Consider the following 17,981-nt stretch of genomic DNA (forward strand, 5'->3'; position numbering starts at 1 on the left):
TGCCCTGTCTCGAGAAAGACTCGAGGACGTCGAGGCAGCATGTGTCGAAGAAGAAGCTTCGTCATGGAAAAAAGTCTCATAGGAACCAGGTGACTTGGTCGAGGCAATCAAGGCCGGGATATCCTCGAGGTCCAGCATCGGAGATCTGGAACGAGGAGTCGGTGATCTGGTCGAGGTCGGAGTAGAACGAGGCTTCGAGGAAGATGGAATATCCTGCAAGGAACGATGCCGTGAAGAATGCCTCGATGGTGAGAACTGTGTCTAGAACCAGACCTCGATGATCGAGGAGATTTTGCCTCGGAGATGGAAGCAGCCGATGCCAATGTATGAATAGGGCTAGAGGTGTAGATCGAAGCTCCAAAGACTTGGAGGAGGAACCTCGATGCACTCGCAAAGACTCTGCTCCTTGCTGAGAGTGTGAGGAATCCTGTCGATGCACTTGCAAAGAATCTACTCCTTGCCTTTCGTGCTTAGGTGGCAGACCAGACACTTGCAGAGACTCTGCTCCCTGCAAAGAGTGTGACTCCAACCAGGGCATCGTAGGTAGCTCAACGTCACAGGGGGTTGCTGGATACCCAGGCAGGATAATAGGAAGCAGTTTAGGACCCATAACGGTAAGGTACTGAAGAAACTGCTTCTCTAAAATGGTCTGGAAAGAAGCCGGAAAGGTGGGATCCGCGTCTGAAACCGGTCCACCTGCCTTAGCCGGAGGTTCCTTCGAGGTAGTGTGAGTGTGCTTCGACTTTGGAGTCTTAGACACTTTAATCACCACCGGCAGAACCGACTTCTGAGCTATCTGACCTGAGGAAACAGGGGAAGATACAGCAGGTGACGTCGAAGCAAGAGTCACTGCAAACGAGGAAGGCTTGATGAGGCTTGAGGTAGAAGCAGGAGGCGCGGAAGGAGGCTCGATGGAAGTCGAAGCTGGAGACGCTTTCGAAGTCGAGGGATCAGTCGAAGACTCCATCTCGAAGAGTTTGTCTACTTGAATGCAATGACGCTTAAAAGCACAAGGCTGAAGTGTTTGGCAAGGCAGGCACGACGTGGGACGATGTTTAGGCCCCAGACACTTGAGGCAGCGTCTATGAGGGTCCGTGAGAGAGATTGTGTACCGACACTTGCTACACTTCTTGAAGCCTGTAGCAGGCCGGGACATAGGCCTAAAAACAGCCGCTGCAAGGTCGAAACTTGTGGGCTGCGGCCGAGCAGCCCGTCCCGGAGAATGGATGGAAGACGAAAAAATATATTTTTTTAATTAGATGAAAACAAATAAAATAAAATAAAACAGCGATTCGTGAAGAAAGAACACCAACCACGGTTGAGAGAAGGCAAAAGTGAACTAAGTTGAACGCAGAGAGTCAAAGACGGACTTCTCGGCTCTGCGAAAAACTAAGAACTTAGGAGATGCGCCCTGTGCACTGGGCGGGAAGGCATTCGTGCATGCGCGGTGCGGGCGACTCAAAACTTCTAGTTTCTTCAAGCAAGTCTGCTTGTGAGGCGTCCGCATCGGGGCTCCGTCGGATGACGTCACCCATACGTGAGAATACCTGCCTGCTTGTCCTGGGATAACTAATCTTTTTTTGAAAAATAAAATATTGCTGAAACAAAACTGAGTTTATTATTGTGCAAAAAATTGTTTCAGAAGTAGGAAGTAACAGGAATTGGAGAAAGGAAGAATGCCTAGAGACTTGGGAAGGAAGTACAAGCCTCAGTGTCCCTCATACGATGCCAATTCTGTTTCCCTCACTCTGGTATCAGTGCTACTACAGTGACTTCTGACATGCTGATCTTACTTTTCTCCATGCTTTTCTATCAACACTGCTATAGCAGCTCTTACTATTCCAAACCCATCTTTACTTTCATCCTCACACTAGCATCAATAGTATCCCTGTCAACACCATAAAAAATGTAAAAGCACAAAAAAGGAAAGCCTTTGAAAGAGAAAAAGGATAAACAGAGAAGGGGAGGTTATGGGAGTGATTATTTTTTTGACAGAACACAGAGAAAGACAAAGAGCCAAACATACGTATTCCTCTCTAAAAGACTATTTTATTTTTCTTTTAGAACCAATTAATATGTTCTTGTCATACAGAAATAGACCTGAACACTGTCACTACAATAAGGCAACTTTCTCCCCACTATTCAGGCAATTTTCAGCTTTTGTATTCATTCCTGTTGCCCTCTCCACACTTCACTCTCTGACCTTTTTTTCTATGCACATTTTTCTTGTTGAAGTTTCCAGCTCTTGATGAAATGTTTCTGCAGGGTAGAACACCGAGCACAAGATTCTACACGGTGCTCCAGGCCAAGGCACCAGGGACAGAATTTGGTGCAATATCATATGTAATGGTTGCACATTAGCCCTCAGCTTTAAAGGACTCATAAGTGAGTTGTAAAGAACTAGCTCATTTATAAAGAAGTTAGGTATCCTGCAAATGAGAGGAATAAGAGATGGAAACCATCTTAAAATCAACTTGACAAAAGTATATGCATGATGTATTCTTTGTGGTGGATAAATTTTGTTGTGACCATTCCTATGTGATTTGCAAGACACTTTTATATGAGGCACTAGTCCTTTAGAGTTCACTCCTTTCATGGCATAAAGTTTAGACTCCTGAAGCAGGTGCTACAGCCGAAACGTGGTTCATGTCAAATCAAGTCTTCATTGATGTAATAAAGCTTTTTGAGGGTATATCACCATTTTACTGCGTTTTCTGTCAACCCTACTGATGTTGATTTTGTGACTTACCTGTGGAGGACTGTTTCTTCTATCCCAGCCACCAGCTATCTCCCTTGAACAATGACTAAGGCTGCCCTTCTTCTCTCAGGGGTTGTTAGTACTGCCTTCACAGCATTTTGTTTGACTTGAGGATAGAATTGCAGACATTCACATAACAGTGCATATTACTGACACCGAGTCATTCAATTGACCTATGGTCATCTGTCTCTAATATAAGAAACATAAATATAACAGTTTACATTATAGTCTATTTTTGTTATGAAGCCGGATAGACACTTGTTGGACTTGCTAACACCTGATTATTCATTTTAAGCATTATTGTCACTATTGGAGACATTGCCCCTTTAAGTCTAATTCTGCAAACATCCTTCAAGCAACCATTTTCAAGCAGGTCTACTGATGGTATCAAAAGATTTATTCAACGTGTATAATTGTCATTGTTTCCAACATGGCAGCTCAATACAAACATGTCATTCAGCTTTCTTAAGAGAAAAAAAAAATGTAAGTTCTATTTTCTTATTCCCAATTCTCCTGCTCTAACTAATAAGATTTTAGAGGAGAGGAAACGAGAAACAAACTTCACACTTATTCATTCCCCCATATTTGTCTACACTGATTACCATGTAAGGAAATATACATCTTCAAACCGAATTATTATTATTTTTTCTTTCTGTTTCACCTGGATGCCATTTCCCAGTCTTAAACAGACCGTATTTTATGTTTCCCCCTTACTTCTCAGTTAAGGAGCTAAGAAAAGGGAGGGGGGTGGGTGAGAAAGAGTTGGCTACAGGCAGCCGACTGCTCCTTCTCCCTCTTCTTCCTCCCGAGCACATTGTATCTACCACCGGGAGGGAGGCACTGCCCCTTTAAATGCATCGCGCTCGCCGCCTCCTCGGCTGATCGATCCTCCATTTTTCCCGAGCAGAGCCTTTACCCCCCACCTGGGGAGAAAACGAGAGGCAGGGGACCCGGCGAGAGACAGGGAAAGGGAGGAAGGCTCCGGGGCAGCGCCACAAGGGTCCCGCAGACATGGCTGCGAACATGTACAGGGTCGGAGGTAAGAGGAGTCCTATTGCTGCCGCCCGCCCGCGCTCACTTCCCTGATAGACACAGAGAATTAACAAGAAAAATATCTGCAGCTTTGTGTAGGCATATGTATATATACACACACACATCTTGCTACATACACGCGCATTTCCCGTTCCTGGATTTGGTTGTCGACAGCTGCTGTCTTTTTTTTTTTTTTTTTTTTAGGGAGGGGGTTGATCTCGCATTTTTTTGTTGGTCCCGTCCGTCTGTCTTGACTCTTCGAACTATTTACTCTCCTTTTGCCAAGAAGAAGAAAACGTGACACCCTCCTGGTTTCCGGACTGCCTCCTACTCCTGACGGCCTCGTTGTGTATATCATGTATAAATATATAAACAAAATTCATGTATATTAAAAGAAAAACGGTAACCCCCTCAAATAATTCACAACACCACACGAAATCACCCCAGGAGAATGAAACCCTGGGTAGCTTTCCCTTCAGCCCATCTTGACTAAAATCTTGAGAGGAGAGAAAAGGATTCTTTTTTTTTTTTCCACCGAATAGCAAATTTGGGGGTGGGGGGAATTTGCGCTGAATTTCAAAGGGATGCTAAAAAAAAAAAAAAAGTTCCTGGTATTTTTTTCTGCCCCCTCCCTCGCCAATCCCCTACTCGCCACCAATAGAAATGAATGGAGGGAGAAATAAATAGTCCCGTCCCCCCCCACACACAGTAGGGCGATGTCTTAATGGAGTTCAGAAATGGCTAATTCGCGGCGGAAAGGCCGTAAATTTTTTAAGGGGATGTCTTGTTTGATGTTGCTTAGTGGATGGGTAGCGGTTATTGGTGTACTGTATTTTGTTTATCTTTTAAAATAAATTTGTCTCGTGGGCTTCTCTGCCCGAAAGGAGGTTGGACAGGGGTAGTTTGGGGGATGTTTTCTTCGATGGAACAAAAAAATTATATAAGTATAAATACAAGTCGGCCTCTTGTTTTCCGACACTTAAGTGACTATCTTCGGTGTGTGTGTATGTGTATATGTATCCGAAGATAAAGTATAGCAATAGGGTAAAGAGATGGACGAGGAATATAACACCTTCTTTTTTCTTAATAAACTAGAGCCTTTTCTCCCCCACTTCAAATACCTCGCCTGGTTCCCCTCCAAAAAGGGAAGTGGAAGTCACCTGGACTACAACTCCTATTAACAAAAAAAATGTTAATTTCTGTATATTTAGGTCGTGATCCGAGGGGTTGGGCCCGAACTTCCTTTTGAGAAGCGGGGGGTGAGATCAGAGCTCCTAGGATGACATTTTTTTTAACCTTTCGTGATCTGAAAGGAAAATACCGCATCTACCCTCCTCTATAGTATTTTTTTTCCCTGTAAGATGTAGGCGAATAGAGGTGTTTTTTGGGGGTGGGGGTGGAAGGGGGAGGAATAAGAACCAACATGGCGGTGATTATGTGACACAAAACATTATACGCCACCAGAGGCAGCAGGTACATATATTCACGTCAAAAAAAATCTTTCCCCCTTGACTGGCTTCCTTCAGCGCTCATACACACACTCCAAACCCGGAGCGAAATCTAAACATTCAGGCCTTTAGCCAAAGCCGCAGCTGGCCTGAGGGGCTGCCCAAGGCTCTCTTGTTTTTGTGTAATTTTTAACTAGTCCCTTAAAAGAGAAAGTGGAAGGAAAAGAGAAGTGAGGAGACGATGGACTGAGCTGGAGGGGTGTGGAAGACTTCTGGATCCAGGCGCTGATGTCACCACGCTACGTTATAAGCCCGCCCTTTCGCTCTCCGGCCCATTCAAAGTGTAAGCTTGAGACCTGAAGTAATGAAGCTGATTATTGACTGCCTGTGAACTCTGTGTGTGTGTGTATATATATATATATATACATACATATGTATATTTTTTTTTTGAAGGGGGTGGTGGCAGGCAACTTAATTTTTTTTAAATTTTAATCTGAGTTTGAGGTGGACAATTTTGGGCTTTCCTTTTTTAGCTTTATGAGCTTAGGATGTATTGGGGATGGAATATTGGGAGTGTCTTTTCATGTACTAAGAGCAGGGAGAAAGTTCAGTTGCAGGCATATGTGAGCCAGTGCTGTGGGTGCTTGAGCATCCTCAATATTGAACAAATTAATTAGCTGTGTCCAGAGAGAGGTCAATTTTTTTATTGAGTTTAACTTTTGAAAAGTTGACTCCTATGATTGCAGGAATGTATTGTAGAGAATGACACAGGGACAAGTTTTTTCCCTTCCCTGTGGGAACTCATTTTTCCATCCCATCCCCTTGAGTTCTTTTCCTGTCCTTGCCCCTGCCCCATTCCTGCAAGCTCAATCCTTATCTGCACAAGCCTCAAACACTTTAAAATTCGTAAGTGTTTGAGGCTTGTGTGGCTAAGAAAGAGCTTACAGGAATGGGATAGGGACAGCAACAAAACTTGTGGAGACAGGATGGAGAAATTGTGTTCCTGCGGAGATGGGAAAAATTAGTGTCATTCTCTAATGTATAGTTTTGATATACTGTATATTGACCTAAATGGAGATTTTATTTACACTTTGTAAAAAAAAAAAAAAATAATTCTACCTGAGGAGGAAAAGCAAGGGTGACCATAGAATCTTATTCTTCATAAATGGAAAAAATGATTGTCTGGTTCTTATTGATTAAAGATTATTAGCATTATTAGCTTATTATCATTTGATATGCTATTTCTCCTAACTGGTACCTGGGACAACGGAGGGTTGGGTGACTTGCTCAGGGTTACAAAGAATGGTGCTGGGATTGAACACACAACCTAAGGGTTCTGAGGCAGCAGCTCTAACTACTATGCCATTCCTCCACTCCTTGCTTAAGGGGTCCTATGTGCTTGCATTTGGGTGCAACACTGGAGCATTAGCCTGATGACTGGTAACAGGTGATAACAACCCAAAATTCAGATTGATTCTCATCCTTACATGTGAAGAATGTAACTTTTACTAAGCGGGTTTTAGCACCGGCAGCGGTGGGTAACCGCTCTGACGCTCATAGGAATTCTATAAGCACCGGAGCAGTTGCTGCCGTGCTAAAACCTGCGCCACGTATTAGTAAAAGAGGGAGTTACTGTTTGTGAGGAATTATTTTAACTGGACTGTTTCATGTTGTAGCAGGGATAGGTGGGTGGTTTGGTTCTCAAAATATTTTTTTTTTAAGTATGGTACATCAGTTATATAAAATATTAAATACTATTATTTTTTTTCTAAGTAATATATCTTTCAGGAATACATAATTGATCTGTTATATTTGCTGTTAATGTCTGTTTGTTAGCCTTGGCTGAATGTAGCCTTAAACTAATCTTGAAAAATTTGTAATTTATAAATATTGCTGCTGAATGGATTTGTATTTTTTAACATTGGCAGAAAAGTTATTTGAAATGTTAAAATTGCTGCTTAGGTGACAATATTGGCATGTAATTTTTTCCCCTTATTTTTTGCTAATATTTATGGAAGTGGTTTTACTATATAGTAAGCTGAATGTCATTTGAAAATGGGTAAAAATGGCAATTTATAGCAGGAGTTGTTATAGGCCCCCTTTTATGAAGTCACATTAGGTTATTTATCGCCGGCTGCAGCAGTATTAGTTTAGACGCTCGTAGGAATTCTATGAGCATTGGAACTTTTACTGCCATGGCTGGCAATATAAAAGCCTAACATGGCTTCATAAAAGGGGGGGATAGGTTCTTACTGGTTAGCTGTGGCCACACAGATATTTATTCAGTACAACAGAATGGCTTTGATACTTTGAGATTTTTTCCAGTCAAAGGCCATTATGTATAGTTTAGGCATTACCCTTAACCATTAAAAATACAGACTTTAGACTTCTGGTGATGTCATGGGGATGAGTGGAAGCTAATCAGCTCTGCTCCTTTCCTTGCTACCCTTAACTTTGTTAGTTCTGGCTGCAATTAGCTCTGACCTGACTAATTTCAATGTGAAGTAGTGGCTTACCTTGCATTATTATTCCTTTTAGCGAGATCTTGGAGAAAATGCCGCTGTTGATGGCATCTAAATCACTCCGCAAGGAGAGAGACCATGGCAAGCCCCTGGATTCCAAGATGGCGCAGGAGCATAGCCCACTGAGTTCCTCTGTCTTCTCCATGTGGCCGACAGAGGTCTCAGCAGCGGTAGAGGTAGCAATTGCTAAAAAGCTCCAGCAGTTCTTTGACAAAATCAACTCTGCTAATGAACAGTTGGACAGCATGGGGTTGGAACTTGAAGGCACTCGGAACCAAGTGGAAGATCAGGTCCATCTGATGCAAAGTCAACACCAACAAGTGGAAAAATGGCTTCTTGTGTTGCCGTAGAAAGTAGATGACTTGGAAAATTGGGCCTGGAGAAGTAATCTTCGCTTGGTGGGGCTTCTGGAGAAGATTCCAAATTGTGAGCTGCTTGCATTCCTGGAAAAATGGATCCCTCCAATCCTTGCAGCTTGCTGGTCATCATGGTCCTTTTAGGGTGGAATGTGCCCATTGTTTGGGTGCTAAAATCTGAGTCTTCCTGACCTAGAGTGGTAATTTTAAGGTCTTAAATTTTGTGTACAAGTTCTTAATCTTGCAAGCGCTTTGAGAAGGCAAGGAACTGCAATATGAAAATAAGAGAATACACTTCAATCTCCCAGGAAGCTCCAATTTTCATGTATTCTTTACCCATGGAACTTAAATTAGTATGTACCCTGTTTATGTAACTTTTCTATTTTAGGCTCCTTATCATTCGCTGACTGTCCAGCCTTCTTTCAATGTGAACCGCCTAGAAGTCGCCTGATTATGGCGGTATAGAAAAATAAAGTTATTACTATTCGTATTCGTGGTTTCAGCATTCACGGTTTTGATTAGTTGTGTTTTTTAGCTTGCAGGCTCCTCCCCCCCCCAATTACATCAGCTTGCATCAGAGAAATTGCTGATTCCAAGCATTTACAGAGAAAATCGCTGATTCCCAGCACTTTCTTCACCGTGTTTTGCCTCTCCTTCAGGAACAACCCAGGTCTCCCACCATCTCCCATTTGCGGTTTCACCATATTTACGATGGTTTTTAATAGAAAACAGCGAATAACATATGAAAAAGTTATTTGCGGGTCTGTTAATCCCCTATCACAGCAAATGCGGAGGGAGAGGTGTATTGTGTTTTCAGGATTATTTCACCTCAGTCAGGTGCAAGACCTTTGCACCACATTGCTTGGCATTGTTTGTGAAGAAAATTAAGTTTGTGCTATTTTATACCCATGCACCTGAGAATTGTTAATTAGGGCTGCACCCAGTTTTTTTTATTCTGTTGTGGAGGCCACTTTTGTGAACAATTTAGAGTCACTGTGCCTCCATCTACCAAAAGGAAATCTCTTGACCAAGTGGTGGAGGACTCTGGTCTAGTGACCTGACTTTTCTCGTGGAGTCGCTATATACTTTTGTGGAAAGCTTATTGTGAGTGTGGGGTGTGCTAAACTTGTTATGAGTGTGGGGTGTGCTATGTGTTTGTTGTGTTCTCATACAAACCGGGTGGGGCTGTGGGTAAAATGCAGTAATCATTTCTGATTTTAGGTTTAGGAGTGGGGAAAGAGGGATGGTCAACGGATATCCAGGTATTATGGGGTTATTGAGGGGGTTATGTTTGTTGGATTAGCGTTGGGTTGTTTTATACTGGGTTTGTGTATGAGTTGGGGTAGGCTGGGAGTCCAGGAGTTCCTCTAGGACGGGGCACAGTTCCGTGTGTGCTGCTGACCACGCTGTGGGGGTCCAACAGATGTGCATGGCACTTCCTCCAGCATGGAGCGTTACTCCCAGTTTACTTGGCTTGTCCATTCTGTGTGGGCTGTTTTGTTGGTCTCCATCCCTAGTGTCTGGGTGTACCTTCATGAAACACCTTCTTCAACAGCATAGCCTCTCCAGATTGGCCACATTGGCTGGTTGTCTCATGCTCTTCGACACTCTGTGACTCTATGGACTTGGCGCCCTCAGTTTGTTGGTTCCACAGTGGTCTGGAGTTGGTGTACTCCCTTACATGGTATGTTTCTGCTATAGCTTGTTTATTGGATCGGGAGGACAGTGCATCTATCCTTTCACTCTTTTAGGGATTGTGGGCCACAGAGCTTGGTCTCCTTTCTGTGCACTGATCTGTGTCCCACCCTACTTTGGATTACTTTGTTACATCCCACTCATCTGGATTTATGTGCTGGTGATGACAAAGAAAGAACATTATGTATTGTACCTGATAATGTTCATTCCTTTAGTCTCAGCAGAGGAATCCAGAGCCCCGTCCTTTACGTTTCTTCCTGTTGCATTCTGTTTTCCCTTTGCTCCATAGGAATTGGGCTTGGGGGCTGCCTCAGTGTTCACTCTACAGCTGTGAGGCGGGAGTTTAGGGGCCATTAGGCCTGTTCAGTTGATCCTACTACTTTATCATGAAGAATACTAAAGTACCAGTGAGCAGACCGTTGGCAGAGTTCAACTTTGTGCTCTCCATCTTCCTGATAGTAGGTGGACACAATCCACTCGTCTGGATTCATCTGCTATGACTAAAGGAACAAATATCAGGTATGATTAGTGCTGCCCGATTCACGATCCGAATCGACTCAATTTTTTAAAAAATCGGCCTCCCAATTCAATGGCCAACCCTTCCCCTGTGCCTTCCTAAAGCAGAACGTAGCAGGAAGAACGTACCGCTGAGGACCATGGGCAGCTGCAGGGATCGCTATAACACCAGCGAGCCTGCAAGCTGCCCTATTAGTGGCAAGGAGGTGCGGAAGGTGCAGGCTTGCAGGAGGAGCAGCGTTCGTTCCCGGTGGGGGAAAGGGAGGAGAAAATGTGCCTTCGCGGCAGGGGGGAGCAGTGTTCGTTCCCGGGAAGGGGGGAAGCAGACCTTCTCAGCGGGGAGGAGGAGAGAAAGTGCCTTCCTGGGGGGAGCAGGCCTTCCTGGGGGGGGGGGAACAGGTCTTCGTGGTGGGGAGCAGGCCTTTAGGGCAGGGAAGCTGGTCTGTGCAGAGGGAGGAGGAGGAAGAGTTCCTTTGGTGGTTCATAGTCTTAAGTGCGCAAGACAGACGCGGGCCAACAGTTCAGCGCAAGACTTCAGCGCGCCATAGAAAAACCTTCTTTTAAAGGGCTCCGATGGGGGTGTTGATGGGGAACCCCCCCACTTTATTTAATAGTGATCGTGCTGGCGTTGGGGGGTTGTAACCCCACATTATACTGGAATCTTAACTTTTTCTCTATTTTTTTTAGGGGAAAATTAAGTTTTCAGTATAATGTGGGGTGGGGGTTACACCCCCAAAATGGCAGCACGATCCCTATTAAGTAGAGTGGGGGGGTTCCCCATCAACACCCCCATCAGAGCCCTTTAAAAGAAGGTTTTTCTGCGGCGCGCTGAAGTCTTGCGCTGAACTGCTGGATGAAAGGGTAGATGAGAAAAGAAGAGATGGTGGATCTGTGGATGGTGGAGTACATCGCTGCAGCTGCGGGGCGATGGAAATGAAAAAAAAGGAAAGATGCCAGACCTCCGGGAGAGGACAGGGAAACAGAAGGGGAGGACAGAGATGGAAGATGGATGGTTAGCACGAAGAAAGAAGGAGAGCCTGATCAGAAAACAACCAGACCAACATGGGACCAAAAAGATTTGAAAAATGACCAGACAACAAAAGGTAGGAAAAATAATTTTATTTTCTGTTTTGTGATTACAATATGTCAGATTTGAAATGTGTATCCTTCCAGAGTTGGTGTTGGACTGCAAACGTGAGCTAGGATTTAATAGAGAGAGGAAAAGTTTATTTTGTTTACACCACAGGACCAGTGTGGGTAGGAGAGGGCAAAGAAAGTGAAGAGGCTATAAAATAAACCCACCAGGATGTTTGGAAAAAAACACCCAATTGGGCAGGAAAATCGAATTGAATCGAAAAATCGATTCAATAGGCTGAATCAAATCAAATTTTTTTCCCCTGAATCGGGCAGCACTAGGTATGATACATAATGTTTCTTTCTATCTTATGGATAGTTTCTCTCAAGGTTAAGAGTAACAAGTTCATGAATGTCCCCCTGCACTGCTGTAAATTTCTAAGTTCTTTTGCATTTTGCTGTCCAAATAACAGATCAGTATTCAAAGCCATTTACTGTATCTAGGGTTGGCAGTGGATATTCGGTGGCAAAATCTTGATAGTGTCAGGATGGTGCTTGGGTGCTGGCAGTTATCTGGGGAGTTGTAATATTTGCACTGCTATTAAGATAGTTATCCAGATAAAGTAAGGAGAATTGGTATCCCAACTTTATCCAGTTAACTATTCAGATAATAGTGGCATTTGTTACATTACCCGATATTCAGTTTTGCTCACTTTTCAGATAGTAGCGCTGATTCTAGTGCAACACGAATATCAGGTGTTTACCCTCCTTTATTGCAAAGTTTGTAGAGAAAGTTGATTTTGTGACTCTTAAGAGACATAGATTTATGTACGGATAAGGTTCTCAGAGCAACAGGAAATTTGGGTGGTTTACAGAGAATCTGTTTCTTATAGATTATAAAATTCAATACTAATTTGAAGGTCATACGGAAGTTAAGATGTGTCTGCAGGAAGTAGGACTTTTACTGGCAGAATGGACTTTTAATATTAACATTGACGTAAGGCGTTTTTGGAAAGGAAGTCATGTGATCAGCTGTGCCATTGTATTCTAAAGCATGATAATTATTACAAATGATGTCACATAGGGTATAAATCTGTTTGCCTTGTTTTCTCTCTTTGAAGAGCACTGGAATTCTGAGGGCTTGCTCTTCCCAGACTATGGAAGCTCTGTCAATAAATATATTTGGTTTTTACATGGCTTTTCCTCGTCTGTTATTTGAATTCACAGAATGGAGTCTCTAGCCCAATATGTGGGAAAGAGAATCCATTCTGGCAATTCTTTTGGCTTCAATGTTCAAGTCCGCAAAGAGGCAAATCTTACCCGACAACCCTTCAGTAATATCGTTTATAAAAATGTTAAAAAGAATAGGTCCAAAAACAGAACCTTGAGGCACACCACTGGTAATATCCCTTTCCTCAGAGTGGTCTCCATTGATCACTACCCTCTGTCGCCTTCCACTCAACCAGTTCCTGACCCAGTCTGTCATTTTGGGACCCATCCCAAGGGCACTCAGTTTTATTAGGCGTCTGTGTGGATTACTGTCAAAGGCTTTGCTAAAATCTAGCGAACACCTTCTATTCAATTCTCTGGTCACCCAGTCAAAGAAATTGATCAGATTTGTCTGAAAAGACCTTTCTCTAGTGAATCCGTATTGCCTCCAGTCCTGTAATCCACAGGATTCCAAAAACTTCACCATTCTCTGTTTTAAAAGAGTTTCCATTAATTTACTTACCACAGAAGTCAGACTTGAAATGGACCTGGTCCGGTTCTGGTCCCAAAACTGGAACTCTGTCGCCTCTCAGATATCTGGAGACAGTCTCTTTAGGAAGAAAGGACGCTCAGGCTCAGGTTTGTCCCAAAGAGATTGTCCATTTATTATGATTTTTTCATCCATTTTTATAGCGTTATACATGGATCAGTTTTTTCAGCATATGACTGTAGGAAAGACCATATTTGGTAACAGGATACATAAAAGCAACTAAAAAGAAGTAGCAAGCATAAAGGGAGCTTTGGTGGGAAGTTTCATAATACTGTCCTTTTGTCTAAGGTTTGAGCAAATGTTTCATTCTTAGCAAAAGTTGCTTATCTAAATGAGAAGCAGAATCATTCAGCTAAAACAGAACACAAAGAGAAAAATGACCTTGTGTGCTTAGCAAAGTGAAGTTTCTTAGCAAAATGAAAACTTTCTGTTTCAGCACAAGCATGAATAGAGAAAATTTACTTACAGAGAAAAATTACTTACAAGGAATTATATGTGAAGGAATATATGTGCCCCTTCAATCCCCTTTTACGTCATGAAAATGACATCATAAGTGCACAGCATGAGCTTGAAGGGAGGGATATTCCAGTTATGTCTCTCGAGGAGGGGGTTTAGGAGCAGCAATACGAGCAGTACAACATATGAGCAGTTTAACAATTACATAAACAACAAGGATGCAGATAATAATAGAGATTATAACAATAAGAAGGTCTTTTACCCATCCCTGCATCCAACTAAAGTACTGATCCCAAGGATTAGATAAACCAGAGTTGCGTTTGAGCTCAGCAGAGAGGTCCTCTAATTTCTGAATGGCCATAACCGTGGGACCTGTATTGTCGGGAATAAAGGTGCAACAGGATAAAGTACTGGGGAGAATTTTATAACACCCCCCTTCTCAGCAAGGATCATATCCAGGGTCATGCGGTTTTGGAAAGTCATCTGAGAAGTGGGGCCTAACTGATCAGCAATACCTTGCAAGGCGTCCCTAGTGTAGTTCACAAAGCGTTTCTGATTATAATAAATGTAATTAATCCAATCAACATTCTTATTGATAGTAATAAGGGTCAGTGCAACAGTGGGGCATACATATAATCTAAGACAGAACAATAACCAGGGGGGGAATTGCCTAAAAATCTACCCTGTGTCAGATTAGAAACATGACATGTGTAATTACCCTCATAGATGGTAATGGCAATATCAGGCTTTTCTTTCCAGGCAGCAAAGGGTATTTGGAACGCCACAGCGCATAAAGGGGATCGGTGGAATTAGAGGAAGTATTGGTAAATAACCCAAAAAAAACATGGAGGGAGGGAGGGAGATCCAAAGGTACAGTTCCTAAATGAGGTCTAGCTTGAGCGCATATGTAACAATTACTCTTATTATGTTGATCAGCAGTGAATTTCATCCATTCTAACCAGAGGTTACGCTCAGAAAATCCTGCCTCAACAGCCATAGTATCTTCAAAGGTGGGGTTGGCAATGGCTATCATGTCAGTAAGTTTTTTGGGGGGCCCCACAAATGGCGGGATAGGATGAGTGGAGGTAGATAGATCCCGTAAGAAAAACTGATGGGGCTGATAGCTAGACCCACCCTTAAACCATATGCCCATTACGTACATGCCTTCATTAGTAGGTCTAGGGTTTTCAATTGTAAGAGAAAGCTTCAAAGTATGTCCAGCAACACTTTTCCCATAACAGTTTCCAATCTTACGAAGGGTCGTACGGCTAAGCAGAGATTTACCATTTTGGTCCACTCTTTTCTGAGCACTTTCCGGGTTATAAGCCCAATCAGTGCCAGTGTTCCACCCTACCGCTCCCCAGGATGCACACTTATCCCCCCAATGTGAGTCAGTAACACATATGTATATGTCTTTAGTTTTAGGAATATCACGGAACCAATGGCTCTGCCATGCAGCATCATGATGAACAGTCCATAATGTCACAATAATCAAAGGAGAAGGTGGCCACGTGCACACTACTGGAATTATACCAAAAGGTAGTATGCTGTCTATCTTTTTGGATTCCAATTGAAGGGCAGCCGTGCGAGGAGGTATTCCAGTTTGACGTCGTTTTCGCAAAGAGGTGCCAGGGGTGCTGTTTACAGATGAGTACAGTGCTGGGGTATTATTTACATATGAGTATGGGCAAAAAGTATCGTGGACCCAGGACACATCATCCCTGTAGACACAGTTGGAGATGATCCATACAGGAAGAAAAACTAGCAGCAATGCTGCTAGAAGGAGAATGATAAAGTTGGTGGAATGCTGTGGCGAGATCATCATGCTGTTCCACTGGAGTGGGGTGAGGTCTGCACAGGGATGGCTTGCTTCTGGGGTTTTAGGTTAACCCTCTTCAAGTGACTTGTGTGGATCCAAACAGGAGACTCCTCAGTGAGTACAGAGGTCCTGGTCGCAGCAATCACAGTGGTGGGAGGGCCAAAGGGGAAATCCGTCTGCTTCCTATCCTTGGAAAGCTTCTGGACGATGACTACGTCGCCAGGCTGGAAAGAATGGGTAGGAATCTGTGGAGAGAAAGGAGAGGTGCAAGACACGTTTCTTTCAACATGCCCTAATGTTTCAATGAGCTTTCGGGGTAGCGGCGAGAGTTCGCTCCGCCCCCCCCCCCCCACGCGTCACAGGCAGCGCCGGACTCCCCCTTGAAAAGGGGAGGAGCCAGCGCGGCACACGCGGTGCCGAAGAGAGAGAGGAGAGAAGGGGAGCAGGAAGCAGAGGAGGCAGGCAGCGTTGGTGCTGAGCACCGAAGAAAGCAGAAGGGAGTAGGAGGACAGTAGGCTCGGGGTAGCGGCGAGAGTTCGCTCCGCCCCCCCCCCACGCGTCACAGGCAGCGCCGGACTCCCCCTTGAAAAGGGGAGGAGCCAGCGCGGCACACGTGGTGCCGAAGAGAGAGAGGAGAGAAGGGGAGCAGGAAGCAGAGGAGGCAGGCAGCGTTGGTGCTGAGCACCGAAGAAAGCAGAAGGGAGTAGGAGGACAGTAGGCTCGGGGTAGCGGCGAGAGTTCGCTCCGCCCCCCCCCCCCACGCGTCACAGGCAGCGCCGGACTCCCCCTTGAAAAGGGGAGGAGCCAACGGCGCCCAGCCGTTTGGCGCGCGGCGAAGGCGTGCGGTAAAGGCGCTCGCCTTAGCGAGAGCGCCTTTGCGAAGGGCCTTGCAAGGGACGAGCGCTACTCTCAAGAACACCAGAGGAGAACAGACCGGTAAGGAACCGACAAGCACAGAAGAGAAGGAAGAGACAGACACAAAAGAAACCAACCCGCACATACAATCAAGGTGAGGTAGAGCAGAGACAGCACACACGAGAGAGACAACAAGGCAAGAAACACAAGGAAACAGCAGGTAAGGAACACAAGCACACAAAGGCACAGGCACTGTAACACAAACAGACTCACTCAAATAGGAAGACTGCAGTCAGGAAGTCAGAAGGTAAGGGGGAGGTAGGATCAGTAGGAAAAAGAGCAGCAGTAGGTCACAACAAATCACTCAGATAACCCACGAGTGAAGCATGAAATGGAAGCCCAAGGAAGTCAGAAGATGAGCTTTCCTGTCTTCTGTATCGACTGCAATATGTATGACTACCTCCCTTCGGGGATCCAGGCATACATTTGCGATCGATGCATGGAGATGGATAGCTTGAAATGTCAGGTAAGACTATTGGAGGGAACAGTGATGGAACTTGAAGACAGAATCCGAGCACAGGAGAAGATTCTAGTGGAGCACAGCCCAAACGACGAGGTCAAGGATCTAGAAATGTTCATAGAGGAAGCCCATCAGCACCACGTAGAGATCCCAGGGCTGGAAAACTGTACTCAGGAAACCCAAGTGAGGAGAGAAGACACCCATGCAAACACAGAAGAAAATGAAGACGAGGTAGGAGACAACCGCACACCAGGAGGAATAGTGAGAGCACAGGAAGATGTCCCCCCACCCAAAGAACAGGAAACAATTTCAAGAGTATCATTGGAGGAAGAAGACAGGCCCTACTCCAAGGACGTGGACCTACGCCCCCCAAGGAACTCCCGAATAAAGAAGATGGGGATCATCGTAGGCGACTCCATTATACGACACGTGGACAGCCACACCGCAGGAGGAAGAGAGGACAGAGTAGTCACCTGTCTGCCTGGAGCAAGAGTAAAGGATGTGACCAACAGGATCTCCAGGATCATAGATGGCGCACGGGGAGTGGACACCGCTGTGCTTATCCACGTAGGAACAAATGATGTGAGCGGGCGGAAGTATGACAGGGAAGAGCTGAAGGGCCAGCTCCGCTCACTCGGAAGACAACTGAAGATCAGGGAGGTGAAGGTGGCCTTCTCTGAAATCCTCCCTGTACCAAGAGCAGATGGAAAGAGACAAGGGGAATTGCAAGTGATCAACGCCTGGATGAGACGATGGTGCGAAGACGAAGGCTTCGACTTCGTGCGCAACTGGACGGCGTTCTGGGGAAAAAGTAAATACTACAGAAGGGATGGACTACACCTCAACAAGGAAGGAGCAAGAGTTTTGGCAGGCAACATGAAGAAAGCAATAGAGAAGGCTTTAAACTGAAGGACAGGGGAAAGCCGACAGTCGACCACCGGTCGATGGCACGGACAACAGGATGCCCCGACGTAGGAACAAAGGACTACTACTCATACACAAGAGAGGTCGACCTCACAGCCAACAAAGGAGAACAAGCAGGAAGGGACAACTCAGACACAGGAGGGGATGACCACACAGCAAACATGGGAGATAACACAGGAGCAGTAAAGGATACCGTAAATGAAACTGTAAGGACAGCCAAGAGTAGAAGGTCCAAAAAGGTAACACG

General features: G+C 44.7%; 1 protein-coding gene across 5 annotated transcripts in view; it reads left to right on the forward strand.

Annotated features, from left to right (window-relative positions):
- Positions 1-3,547: 3,547 nt before the first annotated feature.
- Positions 3,548-17,981, forward strand: part of MTA1 (metastasis associated 1) — a 428,762-nt gene continuing 414,328 nt past the window's right edge. For 3 of the 5 annotated variants that reach the window (XM_033951860.1, XM_033951862.1, XM_033951865.1), the window contains exons 1-2: positions 3,548-3,797; positions 5,436-5,581. In XM_033951860.1, the coding sequence (XP_033807751.1) occupies positions 5,527-5,581 (55 nt within the window). In that variant the 5' untranslated portion in view covers positions 3,548-3,797; positions 5,436-5,526. The remainder of the gene's footprint in view (positions 3,798-5,435; positions 5,582-17,981) is intronic. The other 2 variants (XM_033951863.1, XM_033951861.1) reach the window with 2 other exon arrangements.

Source organism: Geotrypetes seraphini, chromosome 7 (genome assembly GCF_902459505.1).
Source record: "Geotrypetes seraphini chromosome 7, aGeoSer1.1, whole genome shotgun sequence".
NCBI lineage: Eukaryota > Metazoa > Chordata > Amphibia > Gymnophiona > Dermophiidae > Geotrypetes > Geotrypetes seraphini.